Below are 27588 nucleotides of genomic sequence, written 5' to 3'. Positions count from 1 at the left end.
CTTTTTGGGTCCTGTGGGTGGCTTGAATCAAGGTTTCAGATTTATTTTGACCATTGTTGATTACCATTCCAAATGGGTGTCTTTCAAATTCATGAAGGATCCTAATACTGAAAATGTGGTCAAATTTTTGAAGAAACTGTTCAGATCAGAAGGGGTTCCTGTTTATCTGGTTTCAGATAATGGTGTACAATTTGTTTTGCATGTTATGAGAGATTTTGTGGGTACTCTTGGTATAAAACATTTAACTACAGCCCTTTACAGCCCACAGGGAAATGGTTTAGTAGAAAGAGTAAACCGTGTAGTAAAAGATTCTGTCCAGTTGGCTATTTCTTCTGGTCTGTCAGTGCAAGAGGTTGTTGGTGACAGAATTTGGTCATACAATAATACTCCACACTCTACAACTGGAAATACCCCTTTTGCCATGTTGAGAGGGAGAGAGTCATTTAACGAACTTTCCCCAGAATGGGTTGTGAGTAAAACTCATTTTGACAGAAGTGTACCTAATTTGGAGTTAGTTAAAATTAATGTGAAGAATTCTCAAATTAAGTCTAAGGCTAGATATGATGTGAATAAACAAGTCAAAAATGAAGAATTCATGGTGGGTGACAAAGTTAGAATTAAAAGACCTTTTAAAGTTAGAGGGTCTAAATTATATTCTGATACACCGATTATTAAAGTAGGAAAACATTCTGTCATGGTTGAAGGTGGAAAATGGTGGAGCTACAGAAATGTTGCTAGAGTGGACAAGTCTGTGGAAATGAACTCTAAGAAGCATTCTATTCAGTCCTTTCATTGTCCATCTAATCTTAAGTCAGGTTCATCCTCTAATGTAAGCGATTTTTCTGTGTATAATGATTTTTACCAATTTTCTCTTGATGGTGGGCATACCCATGATGTGGGGCATAAAGCTTTACATAATCTTGTATCAATTTCTGATGTGCACACTGGAAATGATTCTGTATCAGTTTCGGATACACAATTGGCGAACAATGTCATTTCTTCTCCAGATGTATCCAGTTCACAATTGGCGAACGATGTCATTTCTTCTCCAGATGTATGCAGTTCTTCTGTTACGTCTAGCACTAGGTTGAAGGTTACACCTAAATATTTGGAGGATTATGTCACTTAAAATTTTTAGATATTGTAAGGTGAGGAGGTGTGTTATATCCCATGGTTAATTATTATTTCTGTTTATTCATTATTTTGTTTTACTATTCATGTATCTTTAACTATGCTGTAGTGTAATGCATCTTTCAATTGATAGAGCTTAGCAGTTTAGAATGTTGGGCTTGTACTAGCCAGTATGAGCTGTAGCTGATTGAAGAAACACTCTGCCTGGATCTCAGTGCTGTACTTGTTTAAGAATAAAACTTATTCTTATTTACAATACCTTCTCAACTCTTCATTGGATGCAACAGATTCCATCATGGAATTCATAATCTTTGTGATGTGACAGCCATGCAGCTGCTTCTCAGAATGGAGAGGACCTGTACCTGGGCATTACCTCCCGGCGCTGCCTCACTGCACTTCTCTACCATCTGCTTGCCGGCTCCCATCCAGGGATTACTCAGACAGATCAAACTGCAAGTTCAAGTCCAGATTGATGAGAGTTTGAACGAGGGAAGGCAATTACTTGATGGATTATGTGGATCATTAGAGAAGAGGGCTCTGTATGGATCCTACATTCCAATAGTACTGAATTTGAGGCAAAGGAACAGCAAGGGAAGATTCCAAAGTTACACTTTGCATTTAGTTATTTCATACATTGACATAGGTTGCGATCTGATTGAAGACACTTCCAAATACAACATAATAATCAGGAAAATGGCTTCCAAATTCCAATAGAACCGCAGTTGAGGCAAACGAACACCATTGGAATATTTTTGCATTTTATTTAATTCTAACATTGACATAGGCTGAGATCTGGCTGAAGACACTCCCAAACACAACATCATAATCTTCCAGGGAGGTTCTAGCTGTTTTTAGTTGCCCCGGGCTCCTACGCCTCATTAGTAGAGTTAAGATTTTCAGCATCCGAGAAAGAAAGCATTTAAGATAGAAGTGAATCAGGTAGAAGCAGGGACTTCTGGTGTGAGAAAGGGAAAGCGCCAGAGAGACAGGTAGTAGTGGCTTTCTGTTACAGAGCTGCATCAACAAATGGCATAATGCTCTATTTATTGAGGTCAACACAAACACAAATGACACTTTCACTGTACCTGGAAGTTGTCCCCTCATGGGGCAATATCTCTGCATCTGCTAGTTTCACCTGGCTATTTTTATTTTGCTTCAGTCAGTGCTGGAATTTGGAAATTGCTAGAAACACTCCCTGGACAATGGAGATGGCACATGCTGCTGCTGCCCTCTTTAGTAATCCCATAATTCTGGATGAGCAGCCCTTCGCCATTGTTATGTCACTGCTTCAAAAACAACCAATCTGTGCATTGCTCTCATGCTGTTTTTACTAGTAAACAGAACAATAGCAAAGTGAGGGCTGGTGTAAGCAGCAGAACACAGCACTCCTATGGAGACTGGGGCAACTGTGCTGCAATTTCCTCTGGCTCATTGTCAGTGTGATTTAGAAGCCTAAAGTACGCATGTCTGGTTGGCCAGAATAAAAGACCTGTCAACCTGACATGGGTACTAGGTTTTAGCTCCTGACTGCCAATCAGCAGCATTGGCCATGCCCTGCAGTACTCAGACATGGGCGCACAGGAAAAACATGCGACTGCCGAGGTAAATAAATATTATTAGGCAAATTGGCACTTTCAATTGGCAATGGGGGCAACAGGTGCGGTGGGTCAACGCCCCCACAGCCAAATGAAGAAACTGCTGCTGTCTTATGATTAAAAAAGATTTTAAAACTATCCCAATCTCTCTCCATTGACTCCTTGCACATTCTAAATATCCATGATGTTTTAATAACTTTCATTAGAAAAGTTTTAATTCCTCAAAGGGTGGAAAAGATTCATTGACCTCTCCAGAGCCCTGGGATTCTCCATGGCGACATTTGTAAGTGGGTGTATGTTGAAGGTCTGAACCATCTTGATGAGTCCTTTTTGGGCTCCAGCACTTTCTGGTAGCATATTGATGGTTTTACACCTAGAATAGAGCTTCAAAATTATACCCAAATTATATTTTAATAGCATCCAGCGCCAGTTGCCATTGACCGATTTGGGATGGCGTGATGAGCAGTTATGGTATTGGCGATTGCAGTTTGGAGTTGTGAGTGTCAATAGGGAGAGTAATGCTGTGGCTGTGAGAGTAGAGTGAATGAGTTATAATTGGATGAATCAATATTTACATGAATAGTATTAAAAGGTTGTTAATGCGAAGATGTTGATTATGGGCCCCAAGAAGTAAAAAGATTCTGGGATATTAATCTTGGTTTGCAAAAAGATCAGTAGATGTGGAGTGTGAGGTACCATCACTTCCATCAGTAACAGTAGGGACAAGTGTTGGTGAAACCTTATTGTGCACTAGGGTGAAGCTGCAGTGAGAGTGAATCTAAATATTTTCCCTAAGAAAGGAGTTAAGGAAACAAGACTGGTTAAAAATCGTTGATCGAAATAATGGAGAAAAATTGTGAATGCGGGTGGATGCTACTAGGAGTGAGAGGATGACATCATAGTGTTCGCGCTTTGATTGGCTGGTTGGTGTGCTTCACCCTGGTATTGGTTGATTGGCGTTTCTTGTCGCACTGGGTATTGGACATTGTGAGTTTGACTTTGGATAATAGATTGGATAGAGGACTACTGAAAATACATATACAGAACAAAATCAGAACATTTGGTTTAACGGAAATGATTCAGTCAATTGAGTTGCTTAAGTGAAATGTTCAAAGGATTTCAAGAAATTTTTGAGGGGAGATGTTACTATTCCTGTTCGGAAAAGTGAGGAGTTGCCTCCTGAGGGTAATCCAGCTTACATAATGACTACTGAGCATGGATTAAATATGTATTTGTGGTTGAAACAATGGATGAGAATTACAGAAGGTAAGGGTGCATTGTGTTTTCGTAGTTATGGAACTTTTCACGCCAGAGTTTTAGATCATTTGAGGGGAACATTTTATGAGATAAAGCCATCACCTTGACCAGTTCAATATGAAGGTTTACAGATTCAGGAAAAGGTTACAAGAGAGAAGGAAAAGGAAAAATGTCAGTGGAGAACAGGTAGAGCAATGAAAAAATATACAAACGCCCAATGGGATGAAGAGCATCATTGATGGAGGAGGGGAATTTCTGAGGGAACTCATCTGTATGCAGTTCTTACATCAGAAGTTAAGGAAAGGGATAAAGATGCCGTAAAGCGAGAAGGGGAAGAATGAGACACTGATTCAGGAGATGAGATACTGGAAGATCCCACCTCTTGTGACCCATACTGATCAAGGAGAGATCAACATCAGTGCGAGTCAGATTGTGCCGACTGCTCCAGTACAACCATAATTACCTTCCATTGAACAACCTTTATAGGTTTTACAAATTGCCCCATTGTTAATGAGGTGACAGAGAACTGTGGTCCCCATTGACTTTGACCCAGTTGTGCCACAAGTAATCGGTACTGCACCACCCCAAGTCGAATGAAGCTTAGAGGTTATGACCACTTTAGTGGTTCGAAGTACCGTCTACACAGAATATTCAGCTTGTGTTGTGGAGTTCTCAACAGAATTTACAAGCCTTGATAGACGAAGGAGGAACTTTGGTCTTTACAACCCCTTTTGGTTCTAGCGATCTACCTGGAAGAGGAGATGGTGGATTAGTTTGGATTGAGGAACTGACTAGGGAAAGAAGGGTTGAAGCTACAGAGCTCAGAAGGGTACAGAAATTGAAAGGATACATCTTTGACATTCCAAAAGAACACATTTATTTGGAGGAATTAATCAAGGGATGTTTTGGTCATTCATATCACTAGAAAAGACCTGAACATACCTTTTGATGTAAAAAAAATTATCTACAGAGCAGCTACTACACACGATTATTTAGCAGGAATAGCAAAGAAATATGATGTGGATCTTACAAGTAATGTGAATTTGAATTCAAATTATCAAGTTGAATTGGATGACCAAGCTATTGAGAATTTGAGGGTTGTAGGGATGCAAGTTCATATCATGGAATTGGTAGAATGCATCTGCAGATGGAAGGATGTGGAGAATTTAGAACTTGAGTGGACAAGAAAGCATGAAAAGAAAAAGAGGGAAATGGAAGGAAGACAGGATGATGTCGGAGAAGTGGCAGAATATCCATTGAGAGAAGTGGTTGGGGGTAGTTATGTAAATTTTTCATGGAATAGAGGTGATTTGACAGCATTTACAAACAACTTTTCAAAGCTGAGAGATTAACCAGTGCAGTAGTATGATCAGGTGGAAAGGTTTATTACATTTTGAAGGTGTTGTGAAGGACCTGGAAACAGTCTTTGACACTGCAGTTTCAGCATATTTATGGGCTGAGTGTAAAATGTATGTAAAATGGCCAAAAGCTGAGCTCCATAGTGAGAAAGGAACAGGTGCTTCGTCACCTCTAATGATGGATACATATGAGGCAGTAATAAAGTTCCTGAAGGGAAAAATTCCTCCAAGAGATATTGATTGGTTATAAATTAAGAGAATGACTCAGTAACCAAAATAAACTGTCCATGAATACTAAGAGAGGTTGTTGAAAGCTTTCAAACAGTTTAGGGGAAGGGAATGCCCTGAAGAGAAGGATATGGGAATTTTTGTGTCACAGTTTGTTCTGGGACTGAAACCTAAAATTAGTTCACAAAACACACATAGGGGTCAATTCCGATTCGGTAAAATGCCCTCCGAATACCCGTACAGAGCTTTTTTTCCCATACGAATCGTATGCAGAACTGTACCCTTACGTACGATGTAGTACGATGTGTACCCAAAGCAGTACTCCGTACGAATCGTACCAAAGACCGTATAACTCACTAATCCGTACGAATCGCATTCCGAACGTGCAGTAAGCGATGTCCGTACGGATCGAAGCTGCATTTTCTGACCCAGCAAGTACGAATTAAATCGACAACACTCCGTACGACTTTTTTTCTACGGGAGCTTAAAACGTCCATAAAAGCAGATTTCACCTCGAAATGCGTACGAAACTGGCCCCCCCCCGGGTATGCTGCGTACGAATTGCTCATACGCGTCGTTTACCGTACAAATCGCGTACTGATTCCCCGGTCCGGATCGTACTTGGCGGGTCATACGGCATTTTTACAAATCGTGCGGTTCACTGTTCACTGATGTCGTACCCTTTCACTTTGTATTTGTTTCATTTGCGTTTGTATTTTTAAAAAGGAAACTGTGTTTTTAATTGCTCAAAAACCTGATGCTTGTACAGTAACGCTTTACATACCTTGCGAATCCAGATCAACCAGTAGCCGGTCCGCCACGGCAATGCCGCTTGAGGGGAGGGACCTGAGGCGATCTGTTCTGTTGCACCTGATTGGGGATTGCGTCACCACACTGGCCCCGCCCCCCTCAGCCACTTAAACCCGGAAAGGGCGCGGATGCGCGCAGCTAATCCAGATCAGCCAGTCCCCGGTCCGCCACGGCAAAGGGCGCGGAGGCAAGTAGCTAATAGTTTCATCTGGACGACAGAGGTCACCAGCAGCTCGCGCTAGAATCACTTCGTATTTGTTTCATTTGCGTTTGTATTTTTCAAAAGGAAACTGTGTTTTTAATTGCTCAAAAACCTGATACTCGGACAGTAATGCTTTACATACCTTGCGAATCCAGATCAGCCACGGCAAGTGCCGCTTGAGCGGAGGGACCTGAGACGATCTGTTCTGGGGATTGCTTCACCACACTGGCCCCGCGCCCCTCAGCCACCTAAACCCGGGCAGGGCGCGGACGTGCACAGCTAATTGTTTCATCTGGACGACAGAGATCGCCAGCAGCTCACGCTAGCACCCTCACCAGAATCACTTTGTATTTTTTTCATTTGCGTTTGAATTTTTAAAACCAAACTGTGTTTTTAATTGCTCAAAAACCTGATACTTGGACAGCAACGCTTTACATACCTTGCGAATCCAGATCAACCAGTAGCCGGTCCGCCACGGCAATGCCGCTTGAGGGGAGGGACCTGAGGCGATCTGTTCTGTTGCACCTGATTGGGGATTGCGTCACCACACTGGCCCCGCCCCCCTCAGCCACTTAAACCCGGAAAGGGCGCGGATGCGCGCAGCTAATTGTTTCATCTGGACGACAGAGATCACCAGCAGCTCGCGCTAGCACCCTCGCCAAAATCACTTCGTATTTGTTTCATTTGCGTTTGTATTTTTAAAAAGGAAACTGTGTTTTTAATTGCTTAAAAACCTGATACTTGGACAGTAACGCTTTACATACTTCGCGAATCCAGATCAGCCAGTCCCCGGTCCGCCACGGCAAGTGTCGTTGAGTGGAGGGACCTGAGACCATCTGCTCTGTTGCACCTGATTGGGTATTGCGTCATCACACTGGCCCCGCACCCCTCAGCCTCTTAAACCCGGGCAGGGCACGGACGCGCGCAGCGGAGCGCCGGCAGCGCACCAAAGGCAAGCCCGTCTGCGCCCGTCCGCACCTGGCTGCCGCCAGCCGCCAAGACCCCTGCTTCAATTCTTTCTGCTACGTGAGTATCTGTATACCATGCTACGCTACTCCAGTTTAGAGCCACGATTCCTAAATCCCCTAGGCTTTCTAGCTCAGGCACCTCCTCCGCAAACAGTCAATCCCCGAAACCACTTTCCACCCCCTGCCCGTAACTGCCCAATAGCATCTGTCTCCCCTGGTAATATCACTGCTATTGCTGCCACTAAGATAAAAACGAAAACAACTCTAAAGCAACTAAAAGCCATGTATCGCAATGCCAGATCCATATCGTAGCATGCACTAGAACTCTGGACCCTCCTAGAGGCTAAACACCTGATATCTGTTTCATTACTGAGACATGGCTTCATAGCCAGGCCTCCCCAGATGTCACTTTAGCATTTCCCCCTTAGTACCACCTAATTAGACAAGATAGAGAGACTAGGAGAGGAGGTGGCATCGCAGTTGCCACTAGAGCCCCTTGTGAGATTAAGGTATTAGAGTCTTCCTCCTCTACAACGCTAGAATTATTGATATTTAGGTGGAAAACTCCCGATTTGAAACCTGGGGAGGAGCCCTGGTCAATAGACCTCCAGGCACCAAAACTAAATTCTTCAACCTACTTTTAGAAGCCATAGCGCCACACATATTGGCGGTAGATAACTTTCTTGTAATAGGTGATTTCAACTATCATGCCGAAATAGCCTCCGATCCGGACACCAGACACCTAATTCAAGCAATGGACTCCCTAGGATTAAGACAGAAGTCAGTTGGCCCGACACACCTAGCCGGACACACGCTAAATGTAATATTCACTAATACATCCAAACGGACAACCGAAGAACCTTCTCCACTTCTATGGACAGATCACTACATTCTAAAGTTTGGCATGTCAATTAACCTCGATAGAAAATCACAGTCGAAGAGAGACACTCTAATCCGCCCCTGGCTTAAACTTTCCCCAGCCATCTTTCTATCCCATTTCAAGCCACAGCAGATTTCCAACTCAGATACAGTAGAACAGGCCACAAGTATGAAAGAAACATCCATTATAACCGCCTTGAACAAAGCCGTACAGCTGACCAAAGTAAAACTAAAGAGCAAAGCATCCCCCTGGTTCACGGACGCGCTGAAAATTTATAAACAATTAAGTCGAACAGCCGAACGTCAGTGCAGGAAAACCAAAACTGACAATGACCAAAGTAGCTACAGGATAGCCCATCTTTTCTTTAAAAAAAATATCAAGCTAGCAAATAAATCTTACCTCTCCCAACGAATAAACAACGCCGCTCATTCCAGCAGGAACTTTACAAAATTCTAAAGGTATTCACCTCCCCATTGGTGGAACAATCTTCCTTCTCCCCAACCCAAGGGTGGGTTGATTTAATTTCCTCCTTTTTTCACAAAAAAAACAAAACAATCTACTCCTCTTTCACTTACCAGGACCCAGACCCTCATTATTCTATCAATTCCATGCCCTTGACGTCAGTACCTATGACATCTTCATCCACGGGAATAACCAATGTCCCAGTGTTGCATGAATTTGAACCTTTTGCCACCACTGAAGTATTGGAAGGCGTAATCAAGATCAAATCCGGCTCCTCAGATGACCCTTTTCCTCCCCGAGCCTGCTCTAAGATCATGCCCCTATTTGTAGAGGCCTTAACCTACATTTTCAATATGTCGCTAAGACAAGCCAATGTTCCAACTAGATGGAAACAGGCCCAAATTAAACCCATTCTTAAGAAACCCTTGGCAGACCCCAAGCTATTGACTAACTACTGCCCTATTTCCCTGCTACCCTATTTTGGGAAGGTACTTGAACACATAGTGAATAAAAGGCTCACCGCCCACCTTGAGAAATACGGCCTCCTCGACTCCTCTCAGACCGGCTTTCGGGACGCCAACAGCACGGAGACTGCCCTCATTGAGATTGTTGACAACATTAGGCTTACATTGGAAAAGAGGGAATCAGCCATCTTGGTCCTCCTAGATCTGTCAGCCGCCTTTGATACCATCTTCCACAGCATACTGAAACATCGACTGTGGGAGGTGGGTATCAGAGGAAAAGCCTTCAACTGGTTCGAGAGCTATCTGGCAGATAGATCCACCTCTGTTGTAGTGGATACCATCACCGCATGTAAGCTTCCAGTGACCGTGGGGGTCCCACAGGGTTCGATACTGAGCCCCATGCTGTTTAATCTTTACCTAACTCCTTTAGCGGGCATCATCAGAGCATACGGCTTTGAAACCGTGTCCTACGCCAATGACACTCAATTACTTGTCACCTGTGACTCCGATCACGCTGGCACTCAATTTCGCTTGAAGAACTGTATGATCCAAATAAATGAATGGATGAGCAGCAACAAGCTACAACTGAACAGCAATGAGTCAGAGATCATCTTGTTCGGAAAAGCTGAAGACGTCTGGTCACATGACTGGTGGCCTTCGGAATTAGGAACGTGCCCTCCTCCCAAGCCCTCTGTCCGAAACCTCAGCATCACCATTGACACTTCCTTGTCCATGAAACCCCACATCGATAAGGTCTTAGGGGTATGCTACGGTATCATGGGCAGTCTCGGCAAGATTTTCAAGGGCTACCCATTGAGGCAAGGAAACCACTGGTGCAGGGCCTTATCATTAGTCGTTTGGACTACGGTAATGCCCTGTTCACTGCCCAGAATGCAGATCTGCTTTCCAAGCTCCAGATCCTTCAGAATACGACAGCTAGGCCTGTCCTTAATCTTCCCGGCAGATCCTCATCCACTTCGAATCTACGGACCCTTCACTGGCTTCCGATCCGCCAGAGATGCCATTTCAAAATCCTAAGCCTAAAAAAAAAACTTAAATGGTATGTTCCGGGAAGATCACTAAGGTCAGGCTCTAAATTCCTCCTTGCTCAGCCCTGTATCCGGACTCTGTGTAACGGAGGCCGCTCTTTTTCCTACCTTGCCCCTTTGCTATGAAACAAATTACCTGTACATATCTCATCCTCAACTGATCACAAATGTTTCCGCAAAAAACTCAAAACCTGGCTTTTCCCTCTAGCCACCAATTAGACGCGGCGCGCGGTTTGTCCTCCATTCTTTAGCTGCTAACGCCATGAGACCTCACGGTGTACTGTGCGCTATATAAGAATGTATGACATGACATGACATGACATTTACCCTTCATTTTCGTATGGTTCCCAATGATTCGGACGTATTTTCTCGCAACGGATCGTACTACACGATTCGTACGGAAACAGCTACGAATACGAATCGTCTTACGGATTTGTTTCCCGAATTGGAATCGACCCCATAATGTCATCTTTTGGCAATCAAAGTCGGTAGTTGGAAGTCCTGCTGTGCGCAAACTATTGCAGCGATGAAATGGAAATGAAGCAGAGGAAAATTAAGGAGAAATTCAACTTGGCTCAGACGAAGTTGGATCAGAAAGGGTTTCAAGGTCTGTCGATGGCTGGAGGACAAGGTATGATGCATGGGGTTGTTGTCCCACAAGCTAGATTCATGACAGAATGCGAGTGTCTCAGGGAAGACGTAGAGGTGTACCTACTGGTGTGGGATCCGGGACCGACATTGCCACTTTAAAGAAAGTTACTGCCTGTCACATATGGAATAGAGTGGGACATTGGAAGTGAGAATGTCAAGCATATTTGGAGTTTCTTCATCACCACAGTTTTCATGGCAGTGAAGCTGTCAATAAAACTGTGGTGGTTAAGAAACTTAAGGGGCTCTAAATGGCCCCCTTTTGCCTCAATGCCATGGGGTACCTGGAGGGGGCATACCTTGTGCCCCTGTGTGCAGTCCCCTTATGTTCCAGCACGGCATGGACTTTACAGTCCACCGCAATTTTTCGTTGCAGCGGGTGTATTTGGTGATGCAGTGAGCCCAACGAAATTTGTTTTATTTATTTATATGTTTACTTACCTGCATTTGGCCGTATTTCATAGTTTACTACCCCCCACCATGCCCCTCCCCCACCCCACATCACCGCCCGGCAGCACCACCACCACTGACCGCTACTGCAAAGTGGCCTTGAATTGAACTATGGAGTAATTCTAAATGGCATTAACTTTAAGCACAGAATCTATAGGGGCAGGTGGCAGAGCCATATCCTTCATTAGTAAGGAGGAGCTGAGTAAATGAAAAAGGCTAAACAATAAAAAGACTGCTAATGCATTTTGTCGCACAATGACATGGCCTAGATGCCAGATGCTATACCGGAAAGATGATTGTTGATTAGCATTATAAGCATTCATTCTGTTTGTAAAGTATTTTCCAGCTTGTGTATTCAAATATTTTATTTAATTTTCTTGACTATCTGATTGCAAATCTCTTGCATGCCAAAGCAATTGCAAACGTTTCATTAAACACTAATGTTTCCAGGTCATAGAAAGTAGTGTTGATGTTGAAAAAAAACTAAAAAGGGTGTTCGTTGGACTTGTGACGATATTTTGCACATCTGTCTATATTTGTTTTTAAATGACCATTGTATATATATTCAACACAGTTATGAAACATTTTCTTACCTATCACTTTCCTACTGGTATCTGCTACAGTTGGTTCCTGTAGATCAGCAAGGCAGGGGGATATGTTTGAAGTGGAGTTACTGGTGGTTGATTCAAGCGTCATTGATGTCTCATACTTGTAACTGTGTATTCAGACAATAGGTTTTTGTTACAAATATCTGAAATCATCCAAACATTGTATTACAAGTATAAAGAAAATTATCAGAGTTACGAAGCTGAGTGATGCTGCGCAAAAATAATACTGAATGAGTTATATTTCGCAAGACATTGTTATTAATTTTAAAAGTTTCCTACGTTATGCAAATCATATTTCATTAACAGATTTTTGATATTCTAAATGAGACTTCATAACCGTATGTGAAAATGTATTTGTTTTTTCAAGTTTTTATTGATGTTATCATTGAGGTTTTTTTCTTTAACCTACTAGGGGCTTTAAATGTTAGACGACCTTGAAAGAAAGCATAGTGTTTTCGTTATTTCGTTATTTCAGAGACTAACAGTATTTTTAAGTTGTCCTTTCACTGAGTAAAGAGGTCAAATAAAAACAGAAAAAAGAAACCCGTGCATTTATATAGTGTTTTTAAACATAAACGTTTTAACCCAACGGCATCATTCAGTGTGTCTCCCTAAAACATTGCGTTTATTTTCTCCCAGAATCTATATACCACCCTAACTTGTTCAACCTGGACATAAAAGTTGAATCTTTCCTAACAGTCTTTCATTGCTTAGCACATGAGCACTACTATTCAACCAGCTAATCACATAAAAAATAATGCTTTGATGGTCAAGATGTACTGAACTCACCCATACTTACCTCCAGCCCAAAAATGTCTACTGCGTTCGTTTTTTGCTGGAAGCCACTTGCATTTAATAAAACAAGGTGTAGGTTGTAGCAGCTACTGTACCCAAATATTTCCTGATTTTCAAGGTCCTATAGCAATACGGTTGAATATTCTGTACTTATTGCATGGGACACCATGCACAGCAGGCCCAAACTAAAAAGCATGGGCCACCATCTCTTTTCACTCATTGCTTACTTGTTCCTTCCGTGTAGATGCCCGTGTGGATACTTGCGACTCACGCTTTGCTCCCCACTTGTTTCTCCACATCATGTCCCTACTCATGAACAACAGTGTAGCAGGTCTCTTGGCCAGCTGCTAGTTTCTCTTTTTCCTTTACCTCACAGCCATCATGTTGTGCTGGTGGCTGGCTTTTCATTTTTCCTGGCTTTTCATTTACATATTGTATGCCTCTCCTTCCTTTCTACCACTGTTGCTTCACTTTATTTGGAAACCATCACTTATCTGGCTCTATTCCTTGCTCCTGTGATGCTGTGTTGTGCATTTGGTGGTGCTTTCTGTTAGGGAGTTAAAAATGGCAGGAAGACGATAACATCTGTGCAGTGTGTTTGTGACAGATAAATATCCAATAATGTGCTGCTAAGGCTAAGTGGTCAATAAACAGACATGCATGAGGTCAAAGGTTAATATGGGTGCAGTGACATTAAAACTAAATGGTCAAGTGTCCTTGGGCACAAGCCAGACACTCCGCACCAGGACAGGACATGGTAGCTAAATACTCCTTTTATTCCACACTCTATGCTCTGAGTGATTGCTTAGTAATTTCAATCAAAGGAGAAACATGTTGCAACACCCAATGAGTTGTATCAGTGATTTACAGGTCACCACACTGGCATTAAGCATTTACTTGTGCCTGTCAATGGTTGGTCGGTGCAACGAAGTTCATATGCCATGAATAGCACCCATAAATGTAGACCATTAAAGCAGTAGGAAATTATAAATTATTTAGGTATTTAATTTTTTGTTCTATGGGGCAAACATATCCATAATTTACAGGTAAGAAAATTAGATTTTTCTAAAATATTTTTTTTTAAATGGTCTAACTTTCTTTTCGGAATCCTGTTGTTGTGCTAAACACGAAGGGGCTGATTACGATGGTGGTAAATCCGCGACCGCCGGCCCGGAAGTGAGGAGCGCCGCGCCAACGGTCACGGATTTACCTCCATCACCTTTAAAATTCCCACTGCCAAATTAGGATGGCGGTGGGAAGGGGAAAGGTACCTCGGCGGACGGAAAGACCGTCCTCCGTGGCCCCGCCAGACCAGGTACAATGGGGCAATAGAGGCAGTGCCGTGCAGGCACCACTGTGGGTATTAGGATGCCTGTCTTTTGCAGCGGAGTTTCTGCCGCGTAAAGACAGGTAGAAAATGCCTTTGGGGGGCCGCTGCAGCCCCCCAGGGTGTTGGGGGGTGGGGTGCTGCATGTGGAGGGTACCTATGGTACCCCCTAACATTTGCATGTACAAGGTGGCAGGCACCACACAGTGCCTGCCACCTTGTACATGCAAATGTGAAACATGTATTTTTACATTGTGTCGGATGCTGCCACCCGCCACAATGTAAACATAGAGGATGCGCCCGCCAGTGTGGCGGGCACATCCTAATTCGTTTTGCGGGACCGCCACACCTATGGCGGGCGGTCCCTTTGGCACCGACAATGGCGGGTGGACTTTGTCCGCCCACCATCGTAATCGGCCCCACAGATATTTGTATGGCATTGTTTGAAAATTCTATTGCTGAGATAGGAGTGTTTTTAAGTGTGCATTTGCATTGAAATGTGAAGACACATAGATTTTCCTACTTCTCCTCATTATCTAGAGTGGTTTAAAATTAGAAGGCTTCTCTGGAGAAGCACATAGGGGCATATTACCAAGCAATAGCGATAATTATCGCTATTGCTTGGTTAGAGACAAAAATTTACCGCTGAACTGCGGCGATTTTTATCGCAGATAAACCTTGGTATTACCAAGGTTTATCGCAAATGCTATAAAAAACGGCCGCAATGCATGAATATCGCTGAAAAGTCAGCGATATTCATGCATTACCGAGCTAATGCTCTTAGCCATATTATCCACCTCCCATTGGATAACATGGCTAAGAACTGCTCAGGGCAGGTGTTAGCTTTTGGAGATATTCGCGCTTAGCGCGAATATCTCCAAAAGTTGGTAATAGGAGATAGCGATGTTAGCGACTGTTTCCAGTCGCTAACATCTTGGCACGCCCAATTTGCATGTCATTAGTGATAAATATCACTGACATGCAAAGTGGGGCCCAAGATGGTCGCTATCTCCTACTAGCTGTCGCTAACTGGTGTTAGCGACAGCTAGGTAATAGGGAGATCATTTTATCTCCGCTTTCTTGGCTTTTACAGACAAAAAAGCAGAGATAAACCCCCTTGATAATATGCCCCAAAGTTCATTGTTCCATGTCACATAAGTGTATTGATTACAGGGATGTTGCAATGGAATTCCCATTATTATTCTCAATATAAATACTAAAATACTACTCATATACTGCGTTTCTGTAATATCTACTTAATATGGAGTCTATCTGGATGGTGGGCGGATCGTCACCGCCGGGCCGGCGGTGGAGATCCACCCGCCAAATGACACCGTTACACCCCCCACCATATTACTATGGCCAGGGGCACCACGGCGGATGGAAAAACCATCCGCCGCTTTTCGGTAGGTGGGATTGCCGGCCGGGCGGAAAAAGGAGTCAATATGGTCAATGTTATTATGCCTGCCTTTCCATGGCGGAGACTCCGCCATGGAAAGGCATGTGGAGATGGGTATTGGGAGCCCATTGTGGGCCACCGGGGGTTTGGGGGTGGGCGGTTGCACTGGGGGTACCTATGGTACCCCCCTACATTGGCATACACAAGGTGGCAGGCACCGCACGGTGCCTGTCACGTTGTGCATGCCAATGCACAATATGCATATATTGCATTGTGGCGGATGCTGCTCACAGCACAGCCCGCCACAATTTAATAAATACTGGATGCGACCGCCAGGGTGGTGGTCGCATCCTAATTGCAATAGCGGGACCGCCGCACCTCTGGTGGTCGGTCCTGAGTACCATTACCGTTGCCATTGTAATGATGCCTTAAGTTTGCAAAAGCCCATCTTTATGGTGTTTATTCTGAGCTCTACCTCTTGTTCCTCTATGATATTTCTTTTTGATTCGCTTCATCCAGAAAGGTTTCTACTGTCGTCAGTAGGCAAACAGATGACTATTCTCACCATCTCCAACATCACATGTAAACTTTTGTTGACTTTACACTGAAACATTTTCAAAGAAGTATAATAAAAATGTCCTACTAACTTTATGATGATGAAGCTTCAAATGTGCCACTCTCAACACCTCTTGACCTGTGTTAATAGAATGTGCCCAACTGCTCGAAGGAGTTTCTATATTCAGATTCCGCCTGATCTCTGGTCTAATGATTTCATACCACATCCACTATCTCAGTGAACAGTGAGTAAATTGTACGACTCATTCCAACTTTGAGGCTTTACATAAAATATTAATAAAATATTGGATCCAAAATTATTTTTTTGCCCGTGAAATACCTGTCAAGTAAGCTTAAATTTGCAAATACTAAAAAAGCTTTTTCCTGGCAGCTAGTACTCCTCTTTTAATTCTTCAAATGAGGATATGATAGCATGATTAAAGAAATACCTGAATTGCCCTCATCCTTCAAGCTGTGTGTTGGGCATGGTCTTTCTACATGGTCATTCTGACACTTTTTCCCTTCAGCCTCCTATTTTCTGAATCATTTTTTGTTGTCTTTTAGACTCTACACACTTTACCCCTGCTAACCAGTGCTCTCCCCTCTAAACATGGTAGAATTGGTGTATTCCCAATTGACATATTTAAATTACATTTAAGTCCCTTGTAAGTGGCACTACCTGTGCCAAGGGCCTATTAATTAAATTCTACTAGTGGTCCTGTATCACTGATTGTGACACCCACTTGTGTAGCTCTTTGAAAATCACTCAGGTCTGCCATTGCCCCCTATATATGCAGTTTTGTATGCAGTTTTAATCTGCCATGTTGACCTGGAAAAATAAACCGTTTGCAAGGATAAAACCTTCCTTTCTAATACATGTAAGTCACCCCAGGGTAGACCCTCGGCACCCCAGAGAGCAGGGTGCAGTGTATCTAAATACTACTGCAAAAGAATAACATTGGAGTTACTTTATTACATTTATAAGCTGTAACTGACAAATGGGAACAAATAACCACTGTTGGGCTGACAGAGATCGATCAGGCCCACTTCCTAAAGTCCAGTACTGGGATGGCACATTTGACGGGATAAACTCACATCTGTTCACGTCGAAGGCATGCGTCTAGAAGCTTCTCACAACTTCAAAGGCACAACTCAAACACCAGCTCTTCAGTTCACTTCTGGACCTGTGGATACTCTGCCAGAAGGGAAACGGCCTCAACAACGAATCAATAACAACGTGTGTACTAAACAACGAATCCTCAACAACGACCTTTACCCGAACCACGACTTCATTAACCACTACTGTACATAAACCACGGCTTAACAAACCAAAGGTAAGTTTCAATAATTAAATAATAAATCTAAAAAAGCATGCGTAATTATATTACAATTTTAAACAGGTTTTTGATGTATTAGTCTTTATTATAATTTAATGTATTAGGCCAGTAGATGGCAGTGTTGGTTTGTTATTCAAAGATAGGTGCAAAATGCGACTGGTTGACACATTTTAAATGGTGACAAAATGGATAATGGGCATTTTTAAATTGTTTTAATTAAGTCAGAACATTTTACAGATTAAAAAATATTAAACAATCCCTTTTGAGAAAATATATAATGTCGAAAAGAACTTGCTATTTTACTATAGTTTAAATTAGTGCATTTGGTGTAATTTTAATTTAGTTAGCATTCTAGTCAAAATCCGAAAAATGATGGATTTAGATTTTATTGTTATTTAGCATTGATTAGTGTCAATTTGTAAGTTATTCAAACTTTGTAAAAAACGATTTTAAAGAAAGATAATTTAAAGATTAAATACATAAAAAAGTATTATTAAAAAGACATGTTTAATAAAATTACATCTTTGTACCATGTTTTAAACATGCATTTAAGAGAATGTAGTCTTAGATTCAGGTAATATGGAAATTGATCATTTTTCGTGGTTCAGTAAGTAGTTGTAAAGAACATAGGGGCATATTATCAAGGACAGGCGATACATTATCGCCGCTTTTATCGGCAGGAAACTGCCGATAAAGCGGCGATAATGGCCTTGATAATATGCTCTATGAATTCCAATTGAAGCCCATGTTAGATGAATTCCAATTGAAGCCCATGTTAGATGTTACATCTAACATGGGCTTCAATTGGAATTCATAGAGCATATTATCAATGCCATTATCGCCGCTTTATCGGCAGTTTCCTGCCGATAAAAGCGGCGATAATGTATCGCCTGTCCTTGATAATATGCCCCATAGTGGTTTGGCTTAGGTAGTGGTTTATCCTTCGTGGTTAAGGCATTTGTTATTAAAGTGGTAGTGCTTTAGTTATACATCCCTGCCAGGAAGAAGGATTGCTGTTCTGGCATCCAAAGCCCTCATCAACGAGATCCTTGATGATGACACACAACCTTGCATCTGGAACCAACACATCACCGCGCTGCACGACGCATCCTCTAGGCGTGACCTTGCAATACTGCTCAACCAGGATTTAAGGCACTCTTGTTCAGCAGGCCTTATTCAGCTGGCTCCTTCGCGTCGGGTTAAACATGTGACTTTGTCCAGTCCAGCATGACCAGATGTCCACAGTTGCCGCTTTGTGCATTTTGGTGCTATTTTCACTGAAATGTTTAAACTTGCATTTCTCTGGTTTTCCTGATTGTATTTTTTTCATTTTGGTCTTGACTTATTTATTTATGAGCTGCATGTTTTAGGCAGGTTTCAGTATTCTGAAGTTATTTTTGTTTCATATCTATTAAACTCATTCTCCAATTCTACTCATGGTCTTTTTTTTTTTTTTTTACTGATTCAGAGCAAGGGTTATATTTTTCATATTCTTTGCTTTTCTCAATATTTCATTTAAATTCTGATATTATTTACATTTTTCTTTTTATTGCTCAATTGTGTGTAACTGCATGAAAGTGTTAAAATAAACTCAGCTCTCTTCTCTGTAAATAATAATTATGATTTAATATAACTGTAATGTTTGGTTTGACCACAGCTGAATATCTTGCATCTCATTTGTTACATTGATCTTCCCCAGCGTGTTCCTATAGGTTCCCGAAAACTGGATTTATATAAATAATAGTTACAAAATGGAGATTTGAATAATAAAGGAAGCAGTTTCAAGTAAGTAAATCAAGCCTATACTCACACTATTTCTAGGGGTCTGCAAAGTTCTACCTACAACATTACGTAATTTTCGCTAAAACGTTGCATGTTGCACACTCTTTTCAAAGGTTAAGAAGTGAAAAACAATTGACACATGTAGATTATGTAGGACAAAAATGTCAGCACTAACTCTCCTTAGCTCCCAATTATGAGTAGTCTTGGAAATGGGCAGGATTTTCCAGAATACTATTGGTACTGGTAATTCAAGGGTGTGGAAAATCCATCAATTACAAATTAGGCACTCAATATCCACTCAAAAAACGAAGAATAAGCAGGGTAGTCGGTAATTCTGGGTCTAGTGCTCTCCAGTAATTTCTGTTTTTCCTCAGTACTTGCCCACAGATCGTGTCTGTTTTCAGCAGGCAAAATTTCCATATGAAAGTAAAGGACCCATGGTGTTTTAGGAGATCTCACAACTCCAGTGTTGTTACCATCCTCATTGGCATAAAGAGGCGACTCATAATGACGGCCTTCCTGGTGGTACCACTATTGTTTCCTACCTCTTCACCTGTAAATACCCGGGTTTATCAAACTTATATTTAGAAACAGTGAACATGTTTCATGTAGCAAGTGAATTGCCCCAAAGTTTGTATTTGGTAGAGGTTTACTTCTTTTGTAATGTTCTAATTTATCATCGACCAGTTAAGATTGTTTAAGCCATAAATAGATGCACTCTAAACAAAAAATACTGCTTGCCTGAAACCACAGTTAAGGGAAATTAAAATAGTGATTGTCAATATTTCTTCCTAAACAAGAAAATAGGCACAAGGGTTCATTCAACAATTTGAACAATACGCATCCTCTCCCACGCACAAGCAAAAGCATACACACCTAAGCCTTTTTATGATCGTTGCTGGGAGGCCGGTAAATTATTTACTTACTGTCCCATGAAGAAGTGCGGCATGGCAGTTAAAAAGCTTCCTATGGCCATTAAGAAACAGCCAGCTGCAATCACTTTCGGTCTATGAAATTTTGCTCCGAAGTAGCTTACAAACGCTATTACTAATAAATTACCTATGAAAAAACAAAATAGAAAAAGTTAGTTTATTTTCTCCTTAACCTGAAAGCCTTAACAACTTTTCAGATTCATTAGGCTAAAAGTTTCAGAAACATACATGTAAACAGTTCAAAACATTTATGTGAGAAAGTGGCTTATCATTTGGGGTGGGCTGACGTCGACCACAAGCAGGGCTGGAACTTCTGGGGCCCCGGGCGAAAGGGAAGATGTGAGGCCCCTCTAATTTGCATGAAAAATCCAGTCGCGGCTAGCATGATTCACGGGTGGGAGGTCTCGCAGGGGTTTTAAAAAAAATAAAATAAACTTACCTTCCCAGGTCTCGCGTCATCTCTGCTACTGACCTGCTCTCTTTCTTTCCTGCCTCTGGCAGGAAAAGGAAGCAGGCAGCCTTCCTCCCCAATGGCAGCATTGTGATTGGTTGGGACGCCGACCAGCCAGGCGCCTATGGAGAGGCCGTTTTCTCCATGTGCGTGACTGGTTAGGTCGGTCCCGGAGGGCCGACCAAACAGTCAGGGCCCTTAGCAGGGGGCAAGGCACTCCTCCCCTGCCATAAAGCAGACCCGCCTGCCCCCAACCAAACACTTCTGCTTTCTCGCAGTGTGAGTAGCAGAAACATAAAATGGTAATTTTTGCATTTTATATTTCTGCTTCTCGCTCTGCACGAAAGCAGTGGGGTGACGCTCCTCCGCCGTAGTGGAGGAGCCGCCCTTGGTAACATCACAAGAAGTGGCATAACAGAAAGTTATACCGCAGGACTATTGATCTTATTTGGCATCTCTGAAGAGACCTAACATGGATAGCAGTAACATGGACAAAAAAATAAATATACAAATTAAATAAGTCCATATATTTTAAAACTGTATTAAATGGATTAAATGTGTCACATTGGATGGAAAAGCTAGGTGCAGGTCTCACAAAGATGCATATTATTTACTCCTCGTTAACTGATTTGGCTAGGGTTGCCACCTGGCTGATTGTTTTACTGACATGACCTGTATTTTAATATCCTGGCCGGTGTTAAAATTAAGAAAAATGCGGAAGTCTCTATTTTTTTCTCTGATCAGTATGTAAACAGTCAACGTAAGTTGAAAGCACTTTAAAATATGTTCCTAAGCTGCTTTACATAACTATGACTAGTTAAACTAAAGAAAGACAGATAAGACATGTTAAAAATAATATGGATATTTATATATAAATAGTGCTCTCTAATTATCATGCTCTGGCTGTTGCAGAATCTTATAACATAAATAAGTCGGCGTTTTATTTTCTCTTTGCTTTGAACGCTTTGCAGCATTCTCTTCATAGACAGTTTCTGTTCCTACACTGTCTCACGCAAAAACCAGTTAATTTTACTCATAGGCAACAAACATGCAAAGTAAAGAACAAGCATTCTGACTTTTTGTTCACGTTTTATTTTTGTTAAAATACATAGTTGGAGAATAGCAAAGGCCAGTGAGGATAATGCATGGAGTGCTATGTGCCAGGTGTATATGCAAATCTACATACGGTGCTATATGCATACATCAACACATTGAGCACAAAACAAACTCAAGCAAACTCAAGGCAAGTGGAAACTATGGCTTGGGGATTAAACTCCTTGTTGTTGCAGTGTGAGCCGATCAGACAGTTAGTGTGCATTAAAATAGCTGGAATTAAGTAAAGAAAAATGGCTTTTTGCGATCGGTCCGTGATTTTTATAGTTTACATAAGGTGAACTCGGTGCTAGGGCATTGGGGTGATTTACATGGGCAACAGTTACACTGCACAAGATGAAATGTATTTTTACTTTAATCTTTGGTGAGATGAAGTGATTTGCCCAGAATGACAGGATGTTGAGCTGATGCTGGGACTGGAACCTGGTCTCCGGCAGCTTAGGACACAACGCCACATCCTCTCTAGTTTAATAAAAGCCTAACAAAGGTTATCTCACTGCGAGGCCCATGTAAATACACCCACACCCTCCTGGAAGGCCTATCATAGTTCACTCCTTCCCCAGCCCTCCATTTCCTCAGGCTGATGACCTTGCAGGGGAGGGGATCAAGAAAAAAGACACAGCTACTGCTGCTACCGTGGAGGCTAAGGTGTCAATTGCCCATAGCCAAAAACCTGCTCCCTCAGTGACGCCCCCCCCGCATACTCCCACCTGCCCCCACCCACCATTGCCTGGCAGGGGAGCGGTCTGGGGCAAGACACTTCTTTGTGGCCCCAATGGGGGGCTGAGGGGAGAATGACACAACACTTGGAGCAACACCTGGCCTCAATTAAGGCAGATTGCCACACTTAACACCTTCGCCCCGCACCCCATAGCCAGGAGTGTGATGGCCTGGGAGGCAGGAATGAAGCTGAGGCCTTTTAACAACTGGCCCACATGTCACAACTTTCAGGACTGCTTGCTCTCGCAACCCGACCCTGTCCCCAATTACAGGACAAAGCTGCAAATGCAGACGCGCCTCGCACTACATGTGGGCTGCACAGCCCTGGGAAAAGGGCCCCCCTCGCTGGGGGTTAACAGCCATTAACCAGTGCTGCGAGGCACAGGGGAGGGGGGCCTCTTCTCCTATTCTTACACATGCTTGCGAAGCCCAGAGGAGAGGCAGCCCTTCCCTGGGCCATGCAGTGCTCACCACAGGCGCGAGGCTGGTGGGGAAACACCTTTGCGAGGCCCCATGTTGGTGGGCTGAGCTCGGGGCCCTGGGCAGCCGCCCATGCTGCCCATGCCTAGTGCCGGCCCTGACCACAAGTAACAAAGATACTATTTTGTTAGGTCCAGTTTTAATTCAAACCTGAGCGCAAACCCTGGAAGTGATGGCACAGAGCAGACAGGCTTAACTTGGAGAAAATGTTTAAAGCATTTAGAAGTACTAAAATGGTTAACATGTTAAAAACATAATACTCTAAAAATCCCACTTCACTGTATAAAAAGAGAGTAAAATGTAATGGACTAAATCACATCAAAACATCAGATATCCAATAGTTTGCCTAAGTTAGTCAGCTGTTGTGCTAAACCAGTACCTAGAATGATTTGAGGCTGACCACGAGGGAATGTGGGTCAAATATACCAACAAGGTTTGATGATGTAGGAGATTTAAGCTTGGAACTTAGGGCCTGATTAAGAGTTTTGAGCAATGTCGCCACCTCCACTCTGGCTCCGCTGCGCCAAACCCAAGCAAGGACCGCCGACCATATCACAAGTTGAACTCATGTTACATGACTACCTCTCAAGACCTCTCAAGATACGGTTGGTGGTCCTTTTGCCCTTCCCATGTCAATGCCTGGATAACAGGCAATGCAATGGGAACAGCAAAAAAAGTTCCAGTACGGCATGGACGGCGACGTCCATGCCGTGCTGGAGCCTTGTGCCAATATAGACAGGGGTTGGAACCCAAAGGAGATAGGTCTATGAAAACGTGGTTAAGGCTAGACCCTTATTAAGCATACAACATGAAAATTGCCTCAACCACTCTTACTTGAACGAAAAACGTTTTCAGGTTAGAAAAATATTTATTACATCCCAACCAGGCATGCTTATTCACTGCCAATTATTTTTAAATTTTAGAAATATATTTTAACATCAATAGGCAGAAATAAGGGCTGTACATTCAATTTATATACAAATGGTTTGATACACATAGAAACAAAACAGTGTCAAAATGATATTTAAACATCCAACATCCTACAAAAAAATTAATACCTAACAGAAAACAAATGTCGCATACATATAGATTCAATGAATGAAAAAATCAAAAGAATGGGGAATAGAGAACAACTGAATGACTCAAAATTGATAATATCTGAACTGGCCAAGCCTAATATTGTTTATTGATAATGCTCTATTCCCCCAAAGGTGCCGACGCGTTTCGAGACCAGGATAATTGTCCCTGGGCTCCCATCAGGGCTTTTATTGTTTGTGTCTGAAAGATGCAAAGACAAAAGCGTTTCACCATTTTGTTGAAATGAAAGCCTCAACTTTAAAAAGGCATTCACTAGTAGTATGTACATAAGGAGAGTCTACATACCAGGCTCTTTTTCTAGGAAGGAGCAGGCTTGTGGGACTTGTAGTCAGGGGAAAGGGGGGACCAAGGGAATCAATCGTTTTCAATGGGCAGACAATTCAATCTGAAAAATCAGGGCATGATTTATTAAGATAAACTGAGCGTTTATATTGGTGCCATATCAATATATAAATCAATATATAAATCGACTGCGTAGCTCTCACCAAGCACTAACCTTGTATGTGCCGCCAAACAGCGAGATGGCTTGTACAATATGACCATCCGTGTGTTTTCCTGCCAGAAATAAACTGAGAGCGTATAAATCGATTTGGGAAAAAAAACAGAAGGGACAGGGCTATGCCGTTCTCTACATATTTAAAGGGCGCTGTGGTGTAACAGCAAAAGCCTACCTTGTGCAGGCTTCGTTATTCTTAAATTGAAAATGGTCCAAACACTTGTGTTCCTGTCAAGTAAAAGGAACACTTGTAAATGATTCAAATACAAATAAGTTCTTGGCTCAGAGGAATGACCCTGGGATTAAAAAGTTACCTTCTCCAAAAGTGCTTCTGCAGTAACCGGGTTCCTCGAGGTATGATTCAAAATGGTTTCTATGTGTATCAAACCATTTGTATATAAATTGAATGTACAGCCCTTATTTCTGTCTATTGATGTTAAAATATATTTCGAAAATTTAAAAATAATTGGCATTGAATAAGCATGCCTGGTTGGGATGTAATAAATAATTTTCTAACCTGAAAACGTTTTTTCGTTCAAGTAAGAGTGGTTGAGGCAATTTTCATGTTGTATGCTTAATATAGACAGGGGGGGCACATGTTGTTCCTCCCTGAATATATCCCCATAGCGGGGTGGGTATGGGAGCCCTCTATGGCCCCCTTTGTACCTGCACACCCTCTATGGTCACCCTTTGACAGCCTTTTTATGGTGGGACTCTGCAATGAAAAGACTGGAGGTCCAGAAACACGTAATATGCTGATCAGGACTGTGCTAGTCCCCGCTCAGCATAGTGAATTGTGGCTCTCCTGCGCCACTTCCCTGGTGAAGCAGGCAGTCTACCACCCATACGACTTACAAAATCATAATCAACAAAACAGTGGACAGCCACTCCTGTGCCACCGCAAATCTGGTGGTCGCAAGACCGCCAGTCGTGTAATCAGGCCCTTAGTCTTTGTTTCGGAAGGCGAAATCCTTCAGCAAGGGAAAGGAGTAGGCTCTATCTCAGGAAGAATCACAAAGGCAGATAGGCAATGGATGACATAGTGCTGAAGCAGTTGGTTTTGTCAGGAAAATCTTAGAGTGTTAGAAATTCAAATAACACTCCCAGGGAAGTCCTCTCCATTATCAGATGATTTTAATGCATTCAGCTGTTAATTATTTTTACTTTCAGACTTAGTCTCTTTTTTAGAGCTTGGAATCCTTCAACATGGCAAGGGTGCAATTGTATCCAAAGTTGAGTACAACAAGGTCAAATGCCATCTTGCAGAGGGCTCGGTAAGTTAGAATTGCTGCTGTGGAGAAGCTTCGAGCAGGAGATACCTAGGGGCATATTACCAAGCAATAGCGATAATTATCGCTATTGCTTGGTTAGAGACAAAATTTTACCGCTGAGCTCCGGCGATTTTTATCGCAGACAAGGTTTATCGCAAATGCGATAAAAAACGTCCGCAATGCATGAATATCGCTGAAAAGTCAGCTATATTCATGCATTACCGAGCTAATGGTCTTAGCCATGTTATCCACCTCCCATTGAATAACATGGCTAAGAACTGCTCAGGGCAGGTGTTAGCTTTTGGAGATATTCGCGCTTAGCGTGAATATCTCCAAAAGTTGGTAATAGGAGATAGCGATGTTAGCGACTGTTTCCAGTCGCTAACATCTTGGCACGCCCACTTTGCATGTCATTAGAGATAAATATCACTGACATGCAAAGTGGGGCCCAAGATGGTCGCTATCTCCTACTAGCTGTCGCTAACTGGTGTTAGCGACAGCTAGGTAATAGGGAGATCATTTTATCTCTGCTTTCTTGGCTTTTAAAGCCAAAAAAGGGGAGATAAACCCCCTTGATAATATGCCCCCCACTTTTTTAGCCCAGCAAGGTTGCGGCTTGGTTAGATAGGCTGAGGTGACTTGTCACTCTCATCCAGAGTACTCAAAGTCAATAACCTTTTTTAGTCTCAGGTGTTTAGGAGTACTAGAAACCAAGTTAGACACAGCAAAGGGTCCCTGGAACTAAGGAACAGCCATTGGATCGTGACTGACTCCAGCAGAGGCCACCAGCGGGCCCAATTAGTACTGGTCACCTGAGAACTTCAGGAAAAGGCCTCTTGCAGGTTTTGGTAGCACAGTAACTACACAGGGCAGCCAACTGACCCATGGAGCCCACTTCTTTGTCTTGGGTAGACAGGTACAAGTCTTTAGCTTTCCTCACAGGTCACAGAGCGCAAGTTCAGTGCTTCTATTCCTCCACAGATTGGAAAGTGTTGTGAAGAAGGTGTCAGGGGATGCCACATTTATGCGTAGCACTTACTAAGTGGTTTGGGATTCTTCTGGCCCCTCCCTAATCAAAAGGTTCAAAGGGGCAGATTTACAAGGAACTAATGCATCTGTATAGATGCGTCAGTTTCCCTGCGCCTGCGTGAAAATCCCTTGCGCCACCATAGATGCGTCGTATTTAATTATTTTAAAAAAATATATTTTTTAATGAGACATCAAAACACAAAAGAAATAAAAACAATACAACAAATACAATACAAGCAATACTGTGACTGATGCTCAAATTGTATGCTTTTAACCCCCACCCCCACCCCCACCCGCGTTGTAGATCCAGCCTTCTAGAAAAAAAGAAAGAAAGAAAAAGAGAGAAAAACCACAATCATACCACTCAGTCAATATACTAGTGCGTAGATAATAATTTGCTAAACCAGACATGTTCTGAAGGGGGGTCTGGGTCAAGCTATGCCGAAGCCACACACAGACGAAATACAGCCGTTGCGATAAACACCATTTTCCTGTCGGTTTCCACCATAACTTGATTAGAAATCCCCAACATTATAGACTGGGGAGTCAGTGAAACTAGATAGCCCGATTCTATGACTAAACAACTACTGCCTGAACCACGACTCCCTAATCCAAGAAAGCTAAATAACAAATAATGCTTAACAACTATTTTTTTAACAACGATATCCTTTACCACGAAAATACTTTAAATTG

At 42.5% G+C, this 27588-nt stretch overlaps 1 protein-coding gene across 1 annotated transcript in view; it reads right to left on the bottom strand.

Moving 5' to 3' along the window:
• Positions 1-27588, bottom strand: part of LOC144813832 (solute carrier organic anion transporter family member 1C1-like) — a 490557-nt gene that overhangs the window by 337119 nt on the left and 125850 nt on the right. The window contains exons 4-5 of the mRNA XM_078674055.1: positions 20232-20364; positions 12096-12217 (exon numbers count right to left, since the gene is read on the bottom strand). Of these exons, the coding sequence (XP_078530181.1) occupies positions 12096-12217; positions 20232-20364 (255 nt within the window). The remainder of the gene's footprint in view (positions 1-12095; positions 12218-20231; positions 20365-27588) is intronic.

This window comes from Lissotriton helveticus, chromosome 1_1, assembly GCF_964261635.1.
Source record: "Lissotriton helveticus chromosome 1_1, aLisHel1.1, whole genome shotgun sequence".
Classification (NCBI taxonomy): domain Eukaryota; kingdom Metazoa; phylum Chordata; class Amphibia; order Caudata; family Salamandridae; genus Lissotriton; species Lissotriton helveticus.
The sequence above is the reverse complement of the archived record's forward strand: the minus strand, read 5'-3'. Positions and strand labels throughout refer to the sequence as shown.